Consider the following 18,973-nt stretch of genomic DNA (forward strand, 5'->3'; position numbering starts at 1 on the left):
AGTCACCCCATCCCTCCCACCCCAACCCCCACTCCAACAACACTCAGTTTGTTTCCTGCGATTAAGAATTCCTCATATCAGTGAGATCATATGATACATGTCTTTCTCTGTTTGACTTATTTCACTCAACATAATACTCTAAAAGAGAACTTTTAAACTAGTAGATCACAGGATGTATAATGGCATACATTAGTGTATATGGTATACATTAGCACAGTGTAGATTATTGTAGCAATTGGTAATAGTGGGGCAGGGGAATTATTCTTGCTACATCATCTTTGATCAGATGAGGCAGATGGAACAGGATGTAGAAAAGAGTGAAACAAAAATACTTGATTAATGTTCTCTTTTGCTCTTCTTCAGAAAGAACATTTTTTTCTCTGTAGGGAATAAGCATATAACAGGATGGTTCCTGACAGTGTAGAGCATAGCACTTCATCCTGTTAAAAGCAACAAAGTGACGGGTATTTCTTGCAATAAACTGTTCCGGAAAGCCTGTTTATTTCTGATGTTTTTTGTTTGTTATCTCAAATTACTTCAAGCATACCTTTCTTCCTTTGAGTCCCTCTCCCCTGCAGCTCAGCAAAGTAATATTCTTGCCGAAACCCCTAGACAGAATGATGCTCCTGAGGCTAAGGACCTGGTTCTGTTGGTGGTCACGCCCCAGAACCACATGTGGAGACCTCACGTGTTCAAACCCAGAAGCCCCACGTGCAGCTGCTGTGTGGAGTGTGGTAGGCAGGCCGAGGGGCTCAGGCGGTGCTGCGGTGTCTCCTGGGGTCGCCACCCACACTCTCAGCATGCACAGGTGCTCCAGGATCAGAGCCACGGTTTCTCCGCCTGCAAAATGAGGATAATGTTGCTCCGTATCTCCTGGGGTTGTGTGGAAGATCGTGTGAAATAAGGCATAGCAGATCCTCGGTACGTGGCCTGGACTTAGATGATACTTGGCGTACCAGGCACCGTGCAGAGCACTTTGCTCATATTTACTCATTCCCTCCTCACACCCTTGCAAGGGGGATACTCCTGCTTGAATCTTGCTGCCGTGAACACGTCCTTCGCTTTGTCCCGCACGCGTGTGGTACTGTGGGAGTCCCTCCGGCGTGGGTCCCAGACGTGAGACCATGCCGTGGGACCTGCATCTCCTCCCCTGTGCTGTTGGCCACAGGACCCACCGTGGGGGACGTTGTGCACAAGCACCGTTCCCAAACCACCTTCCCTGTCCTGTGGACCATGGAAACAAAGCGGTGCTTCTGCATCCAGACGGTACTCTTTCTCATGGAGGTGCACATCTCTGTTGCTCTTTCCATCCTCCCTTCTTTCCAGTGTGTCTCTGGTCATTTAAAGGGACATCTCTTCTGTCTCAGCCCACTTCATGCGATTTGTGAGTGCTCCCCTTGCCCCCACCAAGAAACACCTTTGTCATGGCTGTCATGTGTAGAAATACTTCTAGTGACATAGCTAAAATAAGAAATAGAAAAGCCAAAAGTTCTGATGCAATAGGAAGCAAAATAAGGAAGTAGGGGCACTGGTCCTTGAAGCCCCCAGACATCCCGTTTTGAGTGTTGAAAGCCCTCTCTCTTTACTGCCTGTGTTAGAAGCGTTGATGTGATGCACGGTCTCTGCTCTCCCAGCATTGTCTCCTCTTACCACAGATATTTTTCTTGACATCCCAATTTCAAGATCAAAAAAGGATTATTTCGTCATAGTCTTTGGTTTAATTGATAGAAATGCATGTTTTCCATTGTTACTGCACATACATAATGATAAGTGATTGAGGTTAAATATTAGCTTTGAACAGTTTCATCTTGTAATAGGGAACAATTTGTTTTTTTCGTTTTTTTATTTTTTTAAGATTTTATTTATTTTTTTGACAGAGACAAAGTGAGGAGGAACACAAGCAGGGGGAGTGGGAGAGGGAGAAGCAGGCCTCCCGCCGAGCAGGGAGCCCGATGTGGGGCTTGATCCCAGGACCCCGGGATCATGACCTGAGCCGAAGGCAGTTGCTTGATGACTGAGCCACCCAGGCGCCCCTATTTTTTTTGGGGTTGTTTTTTGCTTTTAAAGATTTTATTTATTTGAGGGAGAGACAGAGCAGGAGTGGCAAGGTGCAGAGGGAGAAGCAGGCTCCCCAATGAGCAGCGAGCCCAACAGTGACATGGGGCTCCATCCCAGGACCCTGGGATCATGACCTGAGCCAAAGGCAGACGCTTAAGCACTGAGCCACCCAGGTGCCCCTAATCGGGTACTATTTGTAATGGTTTATTTAGATAAATATTTTCTAAGTTCTTGTTAAAGTAATGCTGAGACTTTAATCATCCTGTTTCAATAAAAATTCATTGAGAACCTAGTCTGTGACAGGCTATCCCTACACAAAGATGAGCGAGCGTGGTGAGTAACAGGTTAGTGGTAGAAAGGAAGTGTGCATAAAGGATGACAGCACAGAGAGGCAAGTGCTGGAGCGGAGGTCTGGGGGAGGTGTGTGCACACAGGAGACTGTGCCATTCCTGGGAATGGGGCAGGGGGGCGCACAAATCTGTTGGACACAAGACGCACCTGGAAGAACTCTCCTGTTGGTCACCCTGTGACCTCACAAGACTTCCCAAGTGGTAGTTCACCAGATTCTGTAAGAAATGGGTTTTCACTCAACTGGATATAGATACTAAACAACTCTGGCACAGAAAAGAAATATATGAAGACAACCCTGAGGAGTTCACAGTGGAAACTGAATTACTCCTTCCTGTCTATAGATTAAAAATCCAATAGTCCTGTCAGCATTGCTAAAATGATAGAGATTACTGAAAACACATAATATTGAATACGGCAACAGCTATAACATATTGAGGGGTTTTTTAAAAATGCTAACAACCAACAAGGTCTGAAATTGTTGTATTAACCCTGAGAAATCCTAGTAAACAAGCAGGTGCTCCAATGGCCTTGACTTTCTCCTCCCCCAGGCTCCTCAGTGGTTAGAGAGTGATTCTTGCCAGAAATGCGAGCAGCCCTTTTTCTGGAATATAAAGCAGATGTGGGACACAAAGACACTGGGGTTGAGACAGGTGAGTAGCCAACACTGAACTGTCACTGGGTTAATCACGTATCTTGTTCTTTGTGGTATTAATCTGTCATTTGTATGGAATCGTACTTTTTCCTATAAGTGCTGTGAACTCCTGCATTTTTGAGATCACTGTCTCTGTGTAATGAACCATGAGTGGGACCTTTCCTGAGGCCAACGAGATTATTACTTAAGTGTTCCATCCCTTGTCCAGCGTTGGAAAAGCAGGATGCACGGAAAACACTGAGAGCCTATTTGTAAATACATGAAAGATTCTTCAGTTAGGAGTATTGCTTGTTCAAGTCAGTGTTCTGTGCTAAGAGTGAAGCCGGTCATATGATTGTAAACCTTATGCTTTCACTATTTGTTAAAAATGTAACAATTTGGCCCTCACTGGAATACTGTGACACTAAGAACTTTAACTTATTCACAGATTGTTCCATATAAGTGTACCTGGAACATTTTTATTAAGCATGTTTCTGGTACTCTTTTTTTTTTTTGATTAAAGAAACATGTCCCAAATAGCCTGTAGATTTCAGAGACACCCTTATCATTAGGTATTCATGTAATTCTAAAGTTCTACAAAAAACATGTTTCTATAGCAACCTTGAAGGTAGCCTACTCCAATTGAATATGAATTGGTGCAGGTAAGTAATAAAGAATGCTAATTTTATTTCTTTGCACCTCTATGAGGGATTGGCCTAAAGTCTGTATGTGTTAATAAACTTTCTTTAATGTTACTTACAAAGCTACTCTCCCACAAGGTCTGATAGGAGACCGGCAGGCAATACAGGGGAGATCTTAGCATTCCTATAACATTCTGATGCTCAGAAATGGAACCCGAATTCCATGGTTAGCCCGCTTCCCGCAATGCATGTCTGCTGATAACTAGTGCATTATAATTGGTGGGCCAGATAATCCCTGCTTCTACGGGAAACATGAAGAAATTAATTTCCATCTTATGAATTAACTACTAGAAGAGAGGGGAAAGGTAGGGGTCACTAAACTTTGAGTGTTAAAAGGATATGACAAAATTAATAACTGGACTGTTTTGAAGGTTCTTGAAGCTTATGTCCAGAGTGATTGAAAGATTATAAGAAATAGTAAAACATATGATTATGGATATTTATTTCTTAAGGAGGGCATATTACATTATTTCAAAACTTTTCTCTGACATAGGAATAGATTTTTTTTCTGCAACCTCTAGTCGTTTGAGCTCCTAAATGAACTTGAAGTTGGTTTTAATAATGCTGTTTGTAGACATCTAGACAGATAATATGAATGAATAAAAAGCAGTGTTTGACCAATAAGACAAGGACCTTTGGAAATCCTTGACAAGTGGACACTGCCTTTTGTGTTAACGGGTACATTGAATGGGGTAATTATAATTCAAGGCGACTCCTCTGCACTCCCACCCCCTGCCCTAAAGGGAAGCCGGGAGCACCAAAGCAAAAGCTAAACTCCCCCTTTTCCTCCTTCCGGTGGTCCTGAAGCATCACTGCCGGAAATGTGGGCAGGCTGTGTGTGGGAAGTGCAGCAGCAAGCGCTCCAGCTACCCTGTCATGGGCTTCGAGTTCCAGGTCCGCGTGTGCGATTCCTGCTACGACTCCATCAAAGACGAGGAGTGAGTGTTTGTGGGTCTTTGTCTTCCTGGGTGCCTGCAGGGAGGAGAGCCTGAGAAATGACAGGTTGTATTTCTACCCACCTGCCGTCTCTTCCCAGCTTCATAAATCGTTCCTGGGGAAGGAATTCTGTCCTCGCTGTACGGCCTCAGCGAGTTTCTCCCAAACAGTGTGAGGAATGACGTTGCTAAGACCAGTGCGGCAGTTGAGCAGTGGGCATCCCTGAGCCCCCGCAGGGTCAGGGCCAAAGCGCACTGATGCAGTGGCAAGCTGGTCCATCCGGTGCTCCAGCCTTGGCTCACACGTGCCTGGGAATTTCATTTTCTTTGCCTTCCCTTTGAATCATCTTAGAAAGCGCTAGCCTGGCAAACCTTGGCCGAGGCCCACGTGGCAAGGCTAGTCGGCATCACTGGTGTCAGTCCATGCGCGCTCATGAGGAGGCCGGGGCTGCGGGCGCGGGAGCAGAGTGAGAGCCAATGCCAGGAGCCACTCCCCGAGGGCAGAGAGGCTTCGGGGAGCCTGCAGCCTCCCCGTGAGGGTCTTGCCCATGGAGTAGGAGCTCCTGCAGTGCAGTTCCTCTGCACAATTAAAGGCCCTTGGTTTTTTGTGCAACATAAGGAATAGCATGGAGGACATTAGGGGAGGGAAGGGAAAAATGAAGGGGGGAAATCGGAGGGGGAGACGATCCATGAGAGACTGTGGACTCTGAAAAACAAACTGAGGGTTCTAGAGGGGAGGGGGTTGGGGGGTGGGTTAGCCTGGTGATGGGTATTGAGGAGGGCACGTTCTGCATGGAGCACTGGGTGTTCTACGCAAACAGTGAATCATGGAACACTACACCAAAAACTAATGATGTATGGTGATTAATATAACATAATAAAATAAAATTAAATTTTTAAAAAAAGGCCCTTGTCTTATGTCTAGGAATATACCAGCCTTTCCACTGAAAAAATAAAAATCCATTATTTGGAGAGTTTTGTCAAACCTTATATAAAACAATCTTGCAGCTTATCCTGACAGTTTTCCAAACTGTAGCCACATTTTTAGGAGTAAATTTTAACACTGTCATTGTGTTTCCTTTATGTTGCAAGTCAGCTCTCAGTGGTGTCTCTTTTCTCTCTTTTCTCTTTGTCAGTCGGACTTCTCTAGCAACCTTTCATGAAGGAAAACATAACATTTCCCACATGTCCATGGACGTTGCTCGGGGACTGATGGTGACCTGTGGGACCGACCGCATCGTGAAGGTAACCTGCTCGCGCGTCCCGACGAGCGTCCGTGTGCAGAGGGCTCCGTGATTGGGCTGCCAGCAGACGGCCGCTCATCCAGCCTCACTTTCTCATCGGCAGGCTTGCCTTCCCTTTTTATAAGCAGCCATGCAGCCTGAAGCGGGATGAAGACCCCGAGGAACACACTGCATGCTTGCGGGCGTCCCGCGCGCAGTGGCCACTCCTTCCGGGGGGGTTTCCTGCGCCATCTCCATCTCTCAGAGTCGCTGCTGGGGCCTAGCCTGACACCTGGGGGTTGCCATCTGCCCGGCGGTCCTGCCTCCCCAGCGGGTCAGGGCTTAGCCGGCCCCTGTCCCTGGTCATCCTTCCCCGGCTGGTGTTCCTCTCAGCCTGGACAGGTTTCCTAGTTGTAGGAAATAACCACACATTTTTTCATTAAATCCCTCGGGTCACTAATACAGAAACGAAAAGCAAGTGTTTTATACTGAGTACCACTCCAGAGTTGAGAAACTATGACACACTTTGTTTCATAGTTTTTTTTTAAATAGGGGCTTTTCCCAGTAGGCTTCTTACTAAAAGTGAAATTAAATTTATAGTAAAGCATCATTATTACAGCATTTTCAGGTGTCAAGATACCACTCACAAGCTTTTTTCACATTTTAGTGCACTAAGGGGTTCGTCTATAGATCTTGAGAAGGTTTTGTAGTGAAAGAATGAGAGAATGCGTTCTTTTGTCCCCTTTTCACGTTTAACAGCGGTTTGGTGTGAACTCTGCTTCTGGACCCTGTGATGAGCGCTGCTTTCTGGCGTGTTCTTTCTCTTGCAGATCTGGGACATGACGCCCGTGGTGGGCTGCAGTCTGGCAACTGGGTTTGCCCCACGTTGATCCGGGAGCTGGGTGAGGTCTGCACCTTCCCCGTGGCTCCCTTTACCAACGCAGCCCTTCCCCGTGGCTCCGCGGTCACAGTCACGGGAACGGACAGTAGCCACTAAAAAAACAAAGCAACATTTTTAAAGAGAAAAAAATGTAAGGTGTGTTTGGGGGCATTTGTGGAACTACCTGTGGGGACGAATATGGAAAAAAAGTTCATCTGTAGTGGTTCCCTGAGGAAAGGAATGACTTCAGTGAGACTTCCTCATGAACAGTGAGCTCACGTGTGCTCACGGAGTCATTTGGCAAATGAGAGTTTTAGAGGAAAAACTGTTGAACGAAAGTGTTAAAGCAGTTCCCAGTGCAAACACCCCTCCCCTCAGACTTGCCGGCCTTCCCCAGGCGCCTGTGGCTCTGTGGTTAGAGCAGGGATTAAGGGGAGGAGGACTTGCTGTCTCTTTCTTGAGGGGTGCAGGAGGACCCCAAGAACCCAGAGATCTCTCCTTCCCCACTGGCAGTATGAGAATCCTCTCTCCACATAGTGATTCTTCTTGAAGATCTCTGTTCTCGGCAGGTAGCACCATTCCCTGCACTTGGTATTTGGAGCGCTCATTTCCTCTTCCCGGCCAGCCAGTAAGCCAGGGGCCAGCCTTCCCAGTTGTTACTAAGTGAGCCGTAAAATTGCTGCATTAACCGAGGCGGCGCGCATCCTTCCCTTTCCCCCAAATGTGCTGTGAGGACAGAACGTTTTTATGGTGCTGTTAACGTGGGAGTCACACAAGCCGTCCGACTGTCTCACTGCTGTCAGGAACGACTCGGGGTGGTGAAGGGAGATGATCAGGCTGCTCCATGGGACAGCCCAGTCCCAAAAGGACGCATTCTGTCTGTAGTTCCATGATGATGGGCCCCTGCGGTATTGTGGCAGTTTAATAATAATACACCTCAGAAAAGAACTCCACAACTTTCCAAACTATGTTGACTTTTTGTTGTAAGGAGTATTATTAACATCTCATAGAAGGGAATTAGTAACCCAGAGCAGTAAGCGTTAAGCAGGTCCTGCGCAGTCATTCCTAACTCGTAAATTGCTTTCCTAGCCACTAGCGAATTCTCCTTTAGCAAATGGCATTTTAAAAGTTTTTGGCCACTTAGTACCAAGATGGGGAAGAGGTGGGGAATGGGAGAGCCTGTCTTTTAATATTCCCATATTTATTTCTTTGTTTTTAACCATAGTACACATACCTATTACTTTAGGGCTATGCAAGTGAGTGGAGAGAGGCCTACTTTTCTTAAAGACAAATTTTAAAATAGATAGCAACCGTATTTTTGTTAGTCTTACTAGTGGATATTGATAAAAACTCACTACTGCGTCACTGTGTTGGGATCATATCAAGACAGCATGGTTGTTATGTGTGATACCACGAAGGGATTGAATCTGTTTTTTAACAACAGAGAGGGACTATAATGTTTAAGACAGGTAATTAAACTAAGAGGTCTTACTAGCCAAGTGACACAAATAATAAGGAAAGGAGGTCAGGCACCTCATATTCTAGAATGATCTGCATTAAAAATTGACTTGCTTTCAGGAGTAAGACTGAAGGGTTTTGTTTCTCTGTGTAATTTTTGTTTTCTGTCACCTGAAAGAGGTGTTTCCTTTAAAAACTTCCTGTCAGTCTTTGCAAAACGTAGGATACTAATACAGGCTGGAAGGACACTGGGGGGATGGGATCCTACAGGGCAGTGTTGAGTGTTAGCTCTTGTTCAGTTAATGGTCCAGCTCACACAAAGGTGCTATCCTGGGGATTTCATGACGTCCTGAAAGGAAAATAGGATATGATCTGTTTCTTGCCATGTTGATGAGTACTGAACTGTGGTTTTGTTTGCCTTTAACTTCTGTAAAATGTGATTTTATAATGTCTGTGGTAGACTGAGCACAATTTCACACTGTAGCTTTTAGCCTTCTTTTATTTTAAAAAATTCTGAATGAAAAACCCAGTGTTCTAGAGAGAATATAAGGTTGTGAGAGCACCTCCTAAGGGGTTAAGCTAATATAAATCAAAGAGGAAAGGCATTATGTAAGGAAGAATTGGAGAGGGGCATCCGGAAAAGGAAAGAATGTTTCAATTAACTTTTCTCTGCACCAGAGCCTCCTAGCACTTTTCATTTTAAGAACTCATGTAGCGGGCTTGTCTTGTCTCTACTACACACAAGGGAGCAAATGGGGTAATATTTTTTATAGAGGTGGGCAAAAATTATTTTCTCAATTCTGCTGACTGGACACATAAGGACGATCCAGTGAGGCTTCTAGTTATTGCCTTATTTTGACTGTGTTACTCTTAAACCGGTCATTTAAAATAGCTCTTCAAGTACCAGTTCATGGTTTTTCCATTCCTGAATACTCAGCTAATTTCTACAACTAGGGATTAAGAAGTACAGAATGTTAGAGAAGATCCTTACGTTTTAGATCTAGTATGTCTGCAATAAGGAAATGTCAATTCTTCATTCAAGACGTGTTCTCAGATTGCCCTTTTTTTTTTTTTTTTTTTTTTAGTGCAAATGATAGAAACACCCCCATGGCATTAGCTGGAAACAGGTTATTCAGTATACTGTAAATCTCTGTTTACAATGTCCTACTTCTGTCCTGCTGCCTGGAGGATATGAATAAAAATAGTGCTCTAGAATGCCTCACTTGGTTCTCCCCTAAAGAATTCAATTTGCTTGTATCTACATTTTTAAACTGTTGAAACTGGCCTAAATATGTAATAAATTCCATAGTGACTCAGACCCGAGGAAATATTTTCTAAAATGAGGTTTCATTCAGTTACTTACTACTTCCATTACTGGATCTGGTGTCTTCTAAAATGTAAGGAACCAGTTACTATTAATGATAAACCATCTGCTCATTATAAATGTGAGGTTTAACAAATAAGTAATACATGCTCCATTTATTCAAGTGTCTATTGCTTAATTGTTAATTGTGAGCAGATTATTGAATGCCTACTCTGTTTTCTGCAGTTTACTATACAGTAACTCTTTGAGTAAATCGTTTCATTGTGCAACAAATTTATATTAGAATACAATTTAAAGTGTTTTACTCTATAGCCTTTTTGACTGGGGAAGCAAAGGGCAATGTTGATTAGTACATTTTGTCTTGTACTAGCTATGTTTCTATAAGATACGGTGCCCCGTGTATCCCAGAGAGTTAGAAAACTGTTCTTTTGCTCCTGTTTGTGGGTTCTGTTTTTGTGTTGTTGTGTTTTTTTTTGAGAATATACATATACAATAAAATGTTCCTTGCTTGTTACTCTGTTGCTTAATTTAGCTTTTGTTATGTTTGATACGGACATAGGGCAATAATAGTAACCACCATGTATTTAGCACACTCTGTGCTGAGTGCTCTACCTGCATTCTGCTGTTCAATCCTGGCAACACTTCCGCAGGGCATTACTGTCCCTGTTTTACAGGTGAGAAAACTAAGAAGATCCTGTCCGTCTGTCCATTTATCTGTCTGACTTGAAAGCACTTGCCTTCTCCATACACCTGCTTTCACGTGCTAGAGTGTAGTGAGTGTTTCCTGTAAGGGTTAGGGGTCAGGTATTATCTCTTTTGAAGTTTGTGAAGCCCCCAAGTCCAATTGCTCTGGATGTATAGGCTCCCCAAGTCACATGGGGACACCAGCATCTGTGCCCCAGTTCTCCACATCAGCAGCTCAGTTTTGTGAATAAACACAGGGTGGTTCAGACCCAGGAGAAGTTATTCCTTTGCTTAGCTGATAGGAAGTTGATTTCTTAGAAACCAGCATGGCAGTTTACTGTGTTTCTTCAAAGCAGTATAGCTTTATTTAATAAATAATATGTAATAAAATAATACATAATTAAAAAAGAATAAAAAGAAAATGAAAATTAAAAGATAATACCAAAAAGTATTAAAAAGATTTGTTTTAAGCCCTCTGTCCCACCACCCAGAGAAAACACTGTTAAAGCTGGGCTGTATGTCTTTCCAGTGTTTTTCTTAAATGCATGCATGCATCTGTAAAAGACACCTATGGGTACAGTTTTAAGGGGCTGTACTTCTCCCCCCACCTGATGTATTATGGATCGTTTGCCCGCATGAAAAAATAGAGCTCCACGGGAGCATTTTCAGTTGTGGTGGATGCGAGCTCCGTGTGGTCGGACCTGCGCTAAGGCCGCGGGTCTCCAGCGCCTCGAGGGTCGTTGAGGGCACGTGACTTGCTTTAGCCAATGAAGTGCGGGCAGAAGCGTTTAATGGCAGGTGAGAGGCTTACCCTCCATGGGTTTCCCACCGGGGTCACAGAAGTGCATGTTGACAGAGAAGATCCCGTGGAGCCCGACTGCCCTGGACCCACAGTGGACTTTGCATAGGAGATCAATAAATCTTTGTTGTTTCAATCCACCGAGGTTGCGTGAGTTTGTGCGTGTGCACGTGCGTGTGTGTGTGCCCTGCGGCATCACCTAGCCTGGACCGCAGTATCCCATTGTCCTGTTATGTGGCTAAACTGTCGAGTATTTTACCAATTCCATGTTGAAGCTAGACCATATATTTTTAGGATATTTATAATTTTAATTAAAACACTAGAAATACTAAATTCAGCATGCTTGTATGTTCATCTTTGCCCACTTTTCCAATTATTTTCATAGGATAAATACTTCAACATGGGAATTACTAGGTCAAAGAATATGCATATTTTAAGTTTTTTATTCTTACTGCTAATATCTTCACACCATGCCAGCACATGAATTTTCTTCCTTTGAATAGGGCATAAAAAGGCACATCTTAATGTCTTAATATATGGAATTCCAGTTTATTAATTTACAATAAGAATTCTGTCTACCAAACAGACCATGTATTTTTTTTTTTAAGGTTTGTTTATTTATTAGAGGGCACGAGCAGAAGGGGCAGAGGGAGAGGGAGAGAGACTCTCAAGCAGACTTTGCACCGAGCACAGAGCCTGATGTCGGGCTTGATCTCATGACCCAGAGATCACGACCTGAGCTGAAACCAAGAGTTGGATGCTTAACCGACTGCGCCACCCAGGTGCCCCCAGACCACGTAACTTTAGGACAGTCTAGAGAGAACCCAAGTCATCACTGGAAGGCTGCTTAACAGCCAAGGACACAGAGGAGAAAGGTTGGCTAGATTACTGATGCCATCGTGAGAACCTGATGGGCTCATTGCCAAGGTTGCTGGACAGTGGAAATGCATGAGCAAGTTCTTGTTTCTGGCCTTCCCTTTGTAGATTTCATCTGGCTTACCATTCATCTGTAAAACACATGCTCAGGGGAGTGGTTCAAGTATTGGAGTTCCAGCCTTCCTTCCCTTCACTCTTCAGTTCCCTAAGGCTATACCTTAGATCTCTCTCTGTATCTTTGCACTGTACATGCAAACTATCCCTCAGAAGCCCATTACATATTGGTACATGCGGTCTCTCATGAGAGCAGACAAACACATTCTGGGCCCACCTTCAGTGTTGTCATCTATAATGTAGAGCTGGGGCCTGAGATGACCTCTCAGGTCAAACCCAACTGGGAGACTGAAGGTTCCAGCTCAGTCTGTCTGACCTCAAAGCCCATGCTCCTTTTTCTCTTACCCCATCCAGCTCGTTCATATTTGAGGTAATTTTAGATCCTGAGTTTTGACATTCTGGAGAAAGATATAGTAATAGACACTTGGTTACAGCATTAGCAAGGCAATGTGGTGTATTTTCCCACACCCAAAAGTTCCAGTAGACTCTGTGACAGATGTGACATTTAGTATCTTGCTGCAGGAGTCCTAGCAGCATTTATCAAATGGATTCCAAGTTGCACATGTGTGCTGAAAACAGGCAAGCTTGCGGACAAACCTCAGTACAAGCCTACGGGCTCTACCTTCCAAATGTATCCCAACATGGCCCCTTTGCACCATTGAGCTGCTATTACCATGGTCCAGTCCAGCGTTATCTGGATGATTCCATTAGCCTCCCTTTTTTTTTTTTTTTTAAGATTTTATTTATTTATTTGAGAGAGCGCATGAGCAGGGAGGAGGGGCAGAGGGAGAGGAAGAAGCAGACTCCCCGCTAAACAGGGAGCCTGATGCGGGGCTTGATCCCAGGACCCTGAGATCATGACCTGAGCCGAAGGCAGACGCTTACCCGACTGAGCCACCCAGGTGCCCCAAATTCCATTAGCCTTCCCAGTCTCCCTGCTCCTGCCCCTATCATCCTGTTCCCAACACGCCTGTTAAAACATGAGTCAGATTATGCCATTCCTGTGCACAAAACCCTCCCAGTTCATCCCACTCAGTCGAAGCCCAAGTTCTAAAATGGCCCATCATTCCTTCCCCGATGTCTGTGTTCTGGCTTCCTCCTATCTCCCCTCACAGTTCTCACTTTCCTCCTAAGTGCTATTGGGACGAGGCAGTTGTTCACACAATAGCATTGAGCTCAGGTCAGGCATATAGTAGGTACTTAACAAATGATGCTTGTACGTGTACAGTTTGGGTACTATGTGCATAAATGAACTTGTGTGAATTCGTCTTAAGTTTGTGGTGGGAGGCGGCTGCCCCCCACACACCATCACCCCCACCCGTCACACACCACCTACCAAGCCACTTTTAAGTTTCCAGAGGCTGGGGGTGCCTGGGTGGCTCAGTCGTTGAGCGTCTCCTTCGGCGCTCGGGTCATGATCCCAGGGTCCTGGGATCGAGCCCCGCATCCGGCCGGCTCCCTGCTTCGCGGGAAGCCTGCTTCTCCCTCTCCCACTCCCCCTGCTTGTGTTCCCTCTCTCGCTGTGTCTCTCTCTCTCTGTCAAATAAATAAATAAAATCTTTAAAAATAAATAAATAAATAAATAAATAAATAAATAAATAAATAAATTTCCAGAGGCTGAAAGGAGCACCTGGAGGAAAGTGTAGGGAGGTTATAGAGAATACGTTACACAAGGGACATGATGAGATGTTCTTGTCTTCCTGCAACCTCAAACGCCACTTCTGGGTGTCTGAGCGTCCTAAGACCTACTTTAAGACAGCCCCAGTTCGCAGCTTCATGTTTGATGGGTGTAGAGGTTTTAATTATTTCTGCAAATTCTCACTCTTATCAAGTGGTGGGATTTCTGTTCCCCCCCTTGAATCTGGGCCAAACTTAGTGACCCACTGATAGGATATGGCAGAAGTGACTCTACAATGTCTTAGGCCAGATCAGAAGAGGCCATGTGGCTTCCACTTGGTTCTCTGGGGGAAGCCAGCCCCCTGAGACCTCCTGGTCAGCAGTGGAGCTGAGCTTCTGACTGACAGCCCACATGACTGCCAGCCCCGTGAGTGCCATCTTGGACATCGGCCCGGTTGAGCTTCCAGATGGCTGCAGATCCAGCCCACCACTGGGTTAGCAGGAGAGGCCCCAAGTCCCAGGTGAGACCCCAAGCTGCCCAGGTGAGCCCTTCCTGAATTTCTGACCCACCAAATTGTGAACAAAATAAAATGGCTGTTATAAGCTGCTAAGTTGTGGAGTGATTTCTTTCACAGCAACAGTAACCTGAGCAGTGGACCACTGGACCCAGTTTCCCATCTGGGAGCCAAAGGGCAGAGCGCTGCCCCCTCCCACCACCTCCACACAAGAGAAGTGATATGAACTCGAGGCAATAGCGTAGCAGGGAGCTTCTTCAGGAGCAAGTTATTTTCCCATAAGGGTACTCGAAGGGCCTGTAGCCAATAAGTCATGGTCCTCCTTATTTTCTTCAGGCTTCCATGTGTCTGTCCACCATGGCCATCCTGCTGCCTCCACTCCAAATTGTTATTTGAGGTTTTCCTTTTGACCACATTGAATTTGGTTTGAACTAACCCAGCCTGGACTAAGCATATTAGATTCTTATATCGGCCATATTTAAGGGTGCTCACATTTTTCCATGTTTTTGCGCATTCTGTAAACACAAGCTGTGCACCGTGACTAGGGCATGGAAGGTTCTGAATTAACAGAATTTTCAGTTTCCAAGCACTGATGCATACCTATACTGTGTGTGATGTGTATTATTTCATACATAGTGCTTTTATTGACGTAACACCATTCATAGAAAAAATACTGAGTACTTATATATAGGTATTCTAATAGATTCTTAAAAGAACATTAGTGAACAAAACAGAGACCCCCACTCTTGTGGAGTTCACGTTCTTGCAGAGGGAGACAGACAATAAACCATAAGCCTAATAAAAAAAGATAAATTCTACAGTATTCTAGAAGGTAATGAGCGCCATGGAGAAAAGAAAAAGGTTCCTGGAAATGGAGATGCCTACGGGCAGGGGTGGGGGGCAGTTTGCCAACTAGAGTGATTGGGGTGATACACGCTCAAAGAATTGGAAAGAGTTGAGGAAGATAGTGGAAGGAAAATCAAGGAAAGGGTCCCAGGCAGAGAAAATAGCTAGACAAAACGCTCCAAGACAGGAGTGAGCCAGATGTGTCCGAGGAAAAGCAAGGAGCCCAGAGTGGCTGCAGCAGAGTGAGGGAAGGCGAGAGTTTTAGCACAGAAGGTGTGAGAGCGTGGTGGGGGCTGGATCTCGTAGGGCCTGGCAGGCCTTTGCAAGGACATTGGCTTTTACTAAGAGTGAGGTGGGAGCCATCAGAAGGCTGTGAGTAGAGGAGTGATGTTATCTGACTTGCACCTTAGGAGGGTATGCTGTGCATACCCCATGGAGGCAAGAATAGAGGCGTGGAGGCTGCAGGAGAGTCTGTGGGGTGACCCAGGACAAATGACAGCAGCTCCCCCAGGAGCGGTGATGTCGAGGGGGTGAGAAGTGGTCATATTCTGGACATACTTTGATGGAGGAGCCAGCATGACTTCCTCAGGCCCTGAATGGGAGGTACGAGAGAAATCGGCAAGTGAACACGGACTCCAAGGTTTGCCCCAAGCACCTGGAAGAGTGGAGCTGCCGTATAGCTCAGGATTATTACCAGGGATCAGTTGTTGAACTGAGAAGTAGATGCCGTAGAACCCTGGTCTAAATTTGCATTAGAAAAGGAACGCAGCATGTTCGGAACCGACCAGGTACCAAGCCAATACTCCGAAACTCTATACGCATTTTTTTATTTCATACCACGTCCATGAATGAGGCTGCATCTGCGTTTTACAGTGAAGGAAACTAAAGGTCAGTGAGGTTCGGAGAAGTTTCCGTTCAGAGAACTTGCCCAGCCTGGTAAGTGGAGGAGCGAGGACAGGACGCAAACCCATGTCACCCCCAAGGCCTGTTATTCTGTCTTGTTACTCCTTGTTACTATTTGCTGGTTTGTTTTCATAATGTGTTCCTTAACTGCCCAGTTGTTGTAGAAGACAAAATTAATTATTGATCAAGGGGTGTCCCAGCTTTCTAAGCCTCCCCTCTCCTGAGTCAGTAGATACTTCAGTATCTTCTACCTACAGACCTATTTGACTTCCTTTACCCTATTTATTCAGTCTGAACGGCCCTCTGTTCTTTTGTTTATCATCTGATGCAGCTTGAACATTGCTGCCAAAGACTGTTGAAGGCAGGCTGCTTTTGGTCCTACCTGTAGCTTTCTAATTATTGATACATAATTTCTAATTACTGGTAAATACTTAGGCTTCCAAGCATAGGTATGTGAGTTACCTATAGTTTCTCTTCATCTCTGTTGTGCTGACTTGGGAACCATTTTATTGTTGCAATATTGTGGATTCACTCTGGTGCCAAATGATCTGTTAATTAGGAATGCTTGATACAACTACATTTTGACATCTCGCTAGGCTTCTATTATATGCAGATATTCCATAGAAGGAGGAAGATTGTGAAATGTGGAAATGCCGGCATCATTGTTCCTGCTCTGTAAATGCTTGTGCCTGTTGGAATGTCCAGCCCTAGGCAAAGGGTGGGGGTGGGGACTTCTCCAGACCATTCTGTTAGATGCCTAGGTCCTCCCGTCTGAGAAGAGGGGGCTGCAGATGTTTTACTGTCCCATTGTGGAATAGCCATTCCATAGACACCATTTTAGATCCATGAAGGGTCCATGGTTCCTTTCTTGTTACCAACTGCGAGTGTAAGCTCTTTGGTTTGTGGGGTGCATGCAAAACCTCAGGGGCTTCTGACTCCGCCTCAAGGCTTTTTAATCTTGGTTCCCTGTTTCCAATTATAATTTAAATTAAAATTGATCATAATTTAATTAAATTGATGCTTGCCTAGCCTGACTCCTTAAATTTTCTGCCCTCAGAGACTCACAGGCTGTACCCTAATCCCATCCTGAGTCACATTGCCTAAATTGTCTTGGTATTTATCATAATCAGAAACTATTTTCTTCATTTATTTACTGAGGTGAATAAAGTGAAATAGTTCTCTCCCTGCCATCAGACTATAAAGCTCCATGAAAATATAAACTCTTATCCCAAACAGGGCTTGCTAATCCAGTAGGTTTAGGAAGCCCAGGTGCCTACGGCCCATGATACTTGCTGGGGCAAACATCTGAATTTTAATTCTAAAAATCAGAAACGCTATTTTCATACTATTTAATTTTTGTTATACTGTTTGTTATGCTCTTTAATTTTTGTTGTCATACTGCTTAATTCTTGTTAACCAGAAAAGGTAAGAAAAGGAATCCCTGTAGTTTTGATTTGCACTTCTCACATTATGAGTGAAGTTGAACATCTTTTCATATGTTTAAGGGTCATTTAAAACATTTGTGTGCACGTATGCATGTGTGTCTTTTGCCTTTTGCTCATATTTCTATCAGATATTTTGACCTCTTCCTCTCTCATTCTGAGGAGTTCTTTGTATGTTAGATAACTAGCCCTTTATCTATGGCCAGTGTTGCAAATATTTTGTCCCGTTTTTCATTTGTATTCTGACTTTGGCTTACGGTGTTTGTTTTCCTGTCAGGACATTTAAAAAAATTTTTATGGAGTCAAGTTTATCAATCTTTGATTGATTCTGTTTTTAGAAATCCCTTCCCTGAACACAGGTGAAGAGGAACTTGCATACATTTTCTTCTAGTACTTGCATGATTTTCCTCCCTTCTTCTTTTTTTTTTTTTTTAACATTTATGATGAGGGGGCAGAAGGCAAGCTGAGGGCAAAGCACAAGCTGACACCGGGCAACGCCCTCCCCTCCCCCCCCACTCCCTGATGGGCTGTGTGTGGCATTCCTCAGGACTCCAGGGAAACTGAGGGAAGGGAAAACAAATGGTTAATTAATAGAGATCACTGTCCTTGGAGACCGAGTCTCCAGCAGTTTACAAACCTATCATAGTGATTTACAAGTTAAAAGCCTTGTTATCAATCACCTAACTTCCAGAGACCCATAGACTCAATTTCCCTGGAGCCCCCCTTCCCCGCCAACATCACCCACCCTTCCACAGTGATGTGGGAAACAAAGATAGAAGGAAATGTAGATAAAATTAAATTTCCTTATAACCTGCAGTCGATTAACAAATACTTGAGGCAGGCAGAGTATGTTACTCCGGGTAACTCCCAACTGTCTTAATGTTAATGCCTTACTAGAAGGAAAAACAACCTTAGTTTGACAATGGCCAGGCCTCCAGGATCCTGGGAGTCTTCTTTAGCAAATCAAAGCCCTTTTGGACACCTCCGTTTTTCCTTACCTCCCCCAACTCTCAAGTATTTAATCAGTCACCCCTCACAACCCTGGGGCAGCCGCACTCTCTGCCCGCGGGTCCTGTCCCCGTGCTTTCAGGAGATCACCTTTTTGCCCCAAAGATGTCTCAAGAATTCTTTCTCGGCTGTGGGCTCCGGACCTCACCAGCATTCCGAAAATGACATCATTTCGCTCCCTGATTCCTGTGGAGTTTAATCCCATCTATGGTGTGAGGTATAGATCTAATTTTATCTTTCTCCAAATGGTAAATCCGTGTCCCAGAATCATTTATTAAAAAGCCCGTCCTTGCCTTGTCCATATTTGAGATACCAGCTTTGTCATGAAGGTGCAGTGCACTCGGGTCTGTTTCTAGACTTTGTGTGCCCTCCTGCTGGTCTGGTCACTTCTGTGCCTGCCACCCTGTCGCAGTTGTAAAGACTTGAGAGTACATGGCCATGTCTAGTAGGCCTGGTCCCACGCTGCAGCTCTTCTTTTGAAATGTTTCCTGACTGTTCTTGCATGTTTATTTTTCTCTATCAACTTGATTTCTACTTGTCCTGCTCCATAAACAATGTCTTGGTATTTTTATTGGAATTTATTGGATGCTTTTATATTGTTGAGTAAT

At 44.6% G+C, this 18,973-nt stretch overlaps 1 protein-coding gene across 1 annotated transcript in view; it reads left to right on the forward strand.

Annotated features, from left to right (window-relative positions):
- WDFY1 (WD repeat and FYVE domain containing 1) overlaps nucleotides 1-10,075 on the forward strand; it is a 48,606-nt gene extending 38,531 nt beyond the window's left edge. The window contains exons 9-12 of the mRNA XM_081813500.1: nucleotides 2,958-3,059; nucleotides 4,549-4,679; nucleotides 5,813-5,921; nucleotides 6,730-10,075. Coding sequence (XP_081669626.1) covers nucleotides 2,958-3,059; nucleotides 4,549-4,679; nucleotides 5,813-5,921; nucleotides 6,730-6,789 — 402 coding nt within the window. The 3' untranslated portion in view covers nucleotides 6,790-10,075. The remainder of the gene's footprint in view (nucleotides 1-2,957; nucleotides 3,060-4,548; nucleotides 4,680-5,812; nucleotides 5,922-6,729) is intronic.
- The last annotated feature ends 8,898 nt before the right edge of the window (nucleotides 10,076-18,973 follow it).

This window comes from Leptonychotes weddellii, chromosome 3 (assembly GCF_054177405.1).
Source record: "Leptonychotes weddellii isolate Sample4059 chromosome 3, ASM5417740v2, whole genome shotgun sequence".
In the NCBI taxonomy this organism is placed as follows: Eukaryota; Metazoa; Chordata; class Mammalia; order Carnivora; family Phocidae; genus Leptonychotes; species Leptonychotes weddellii.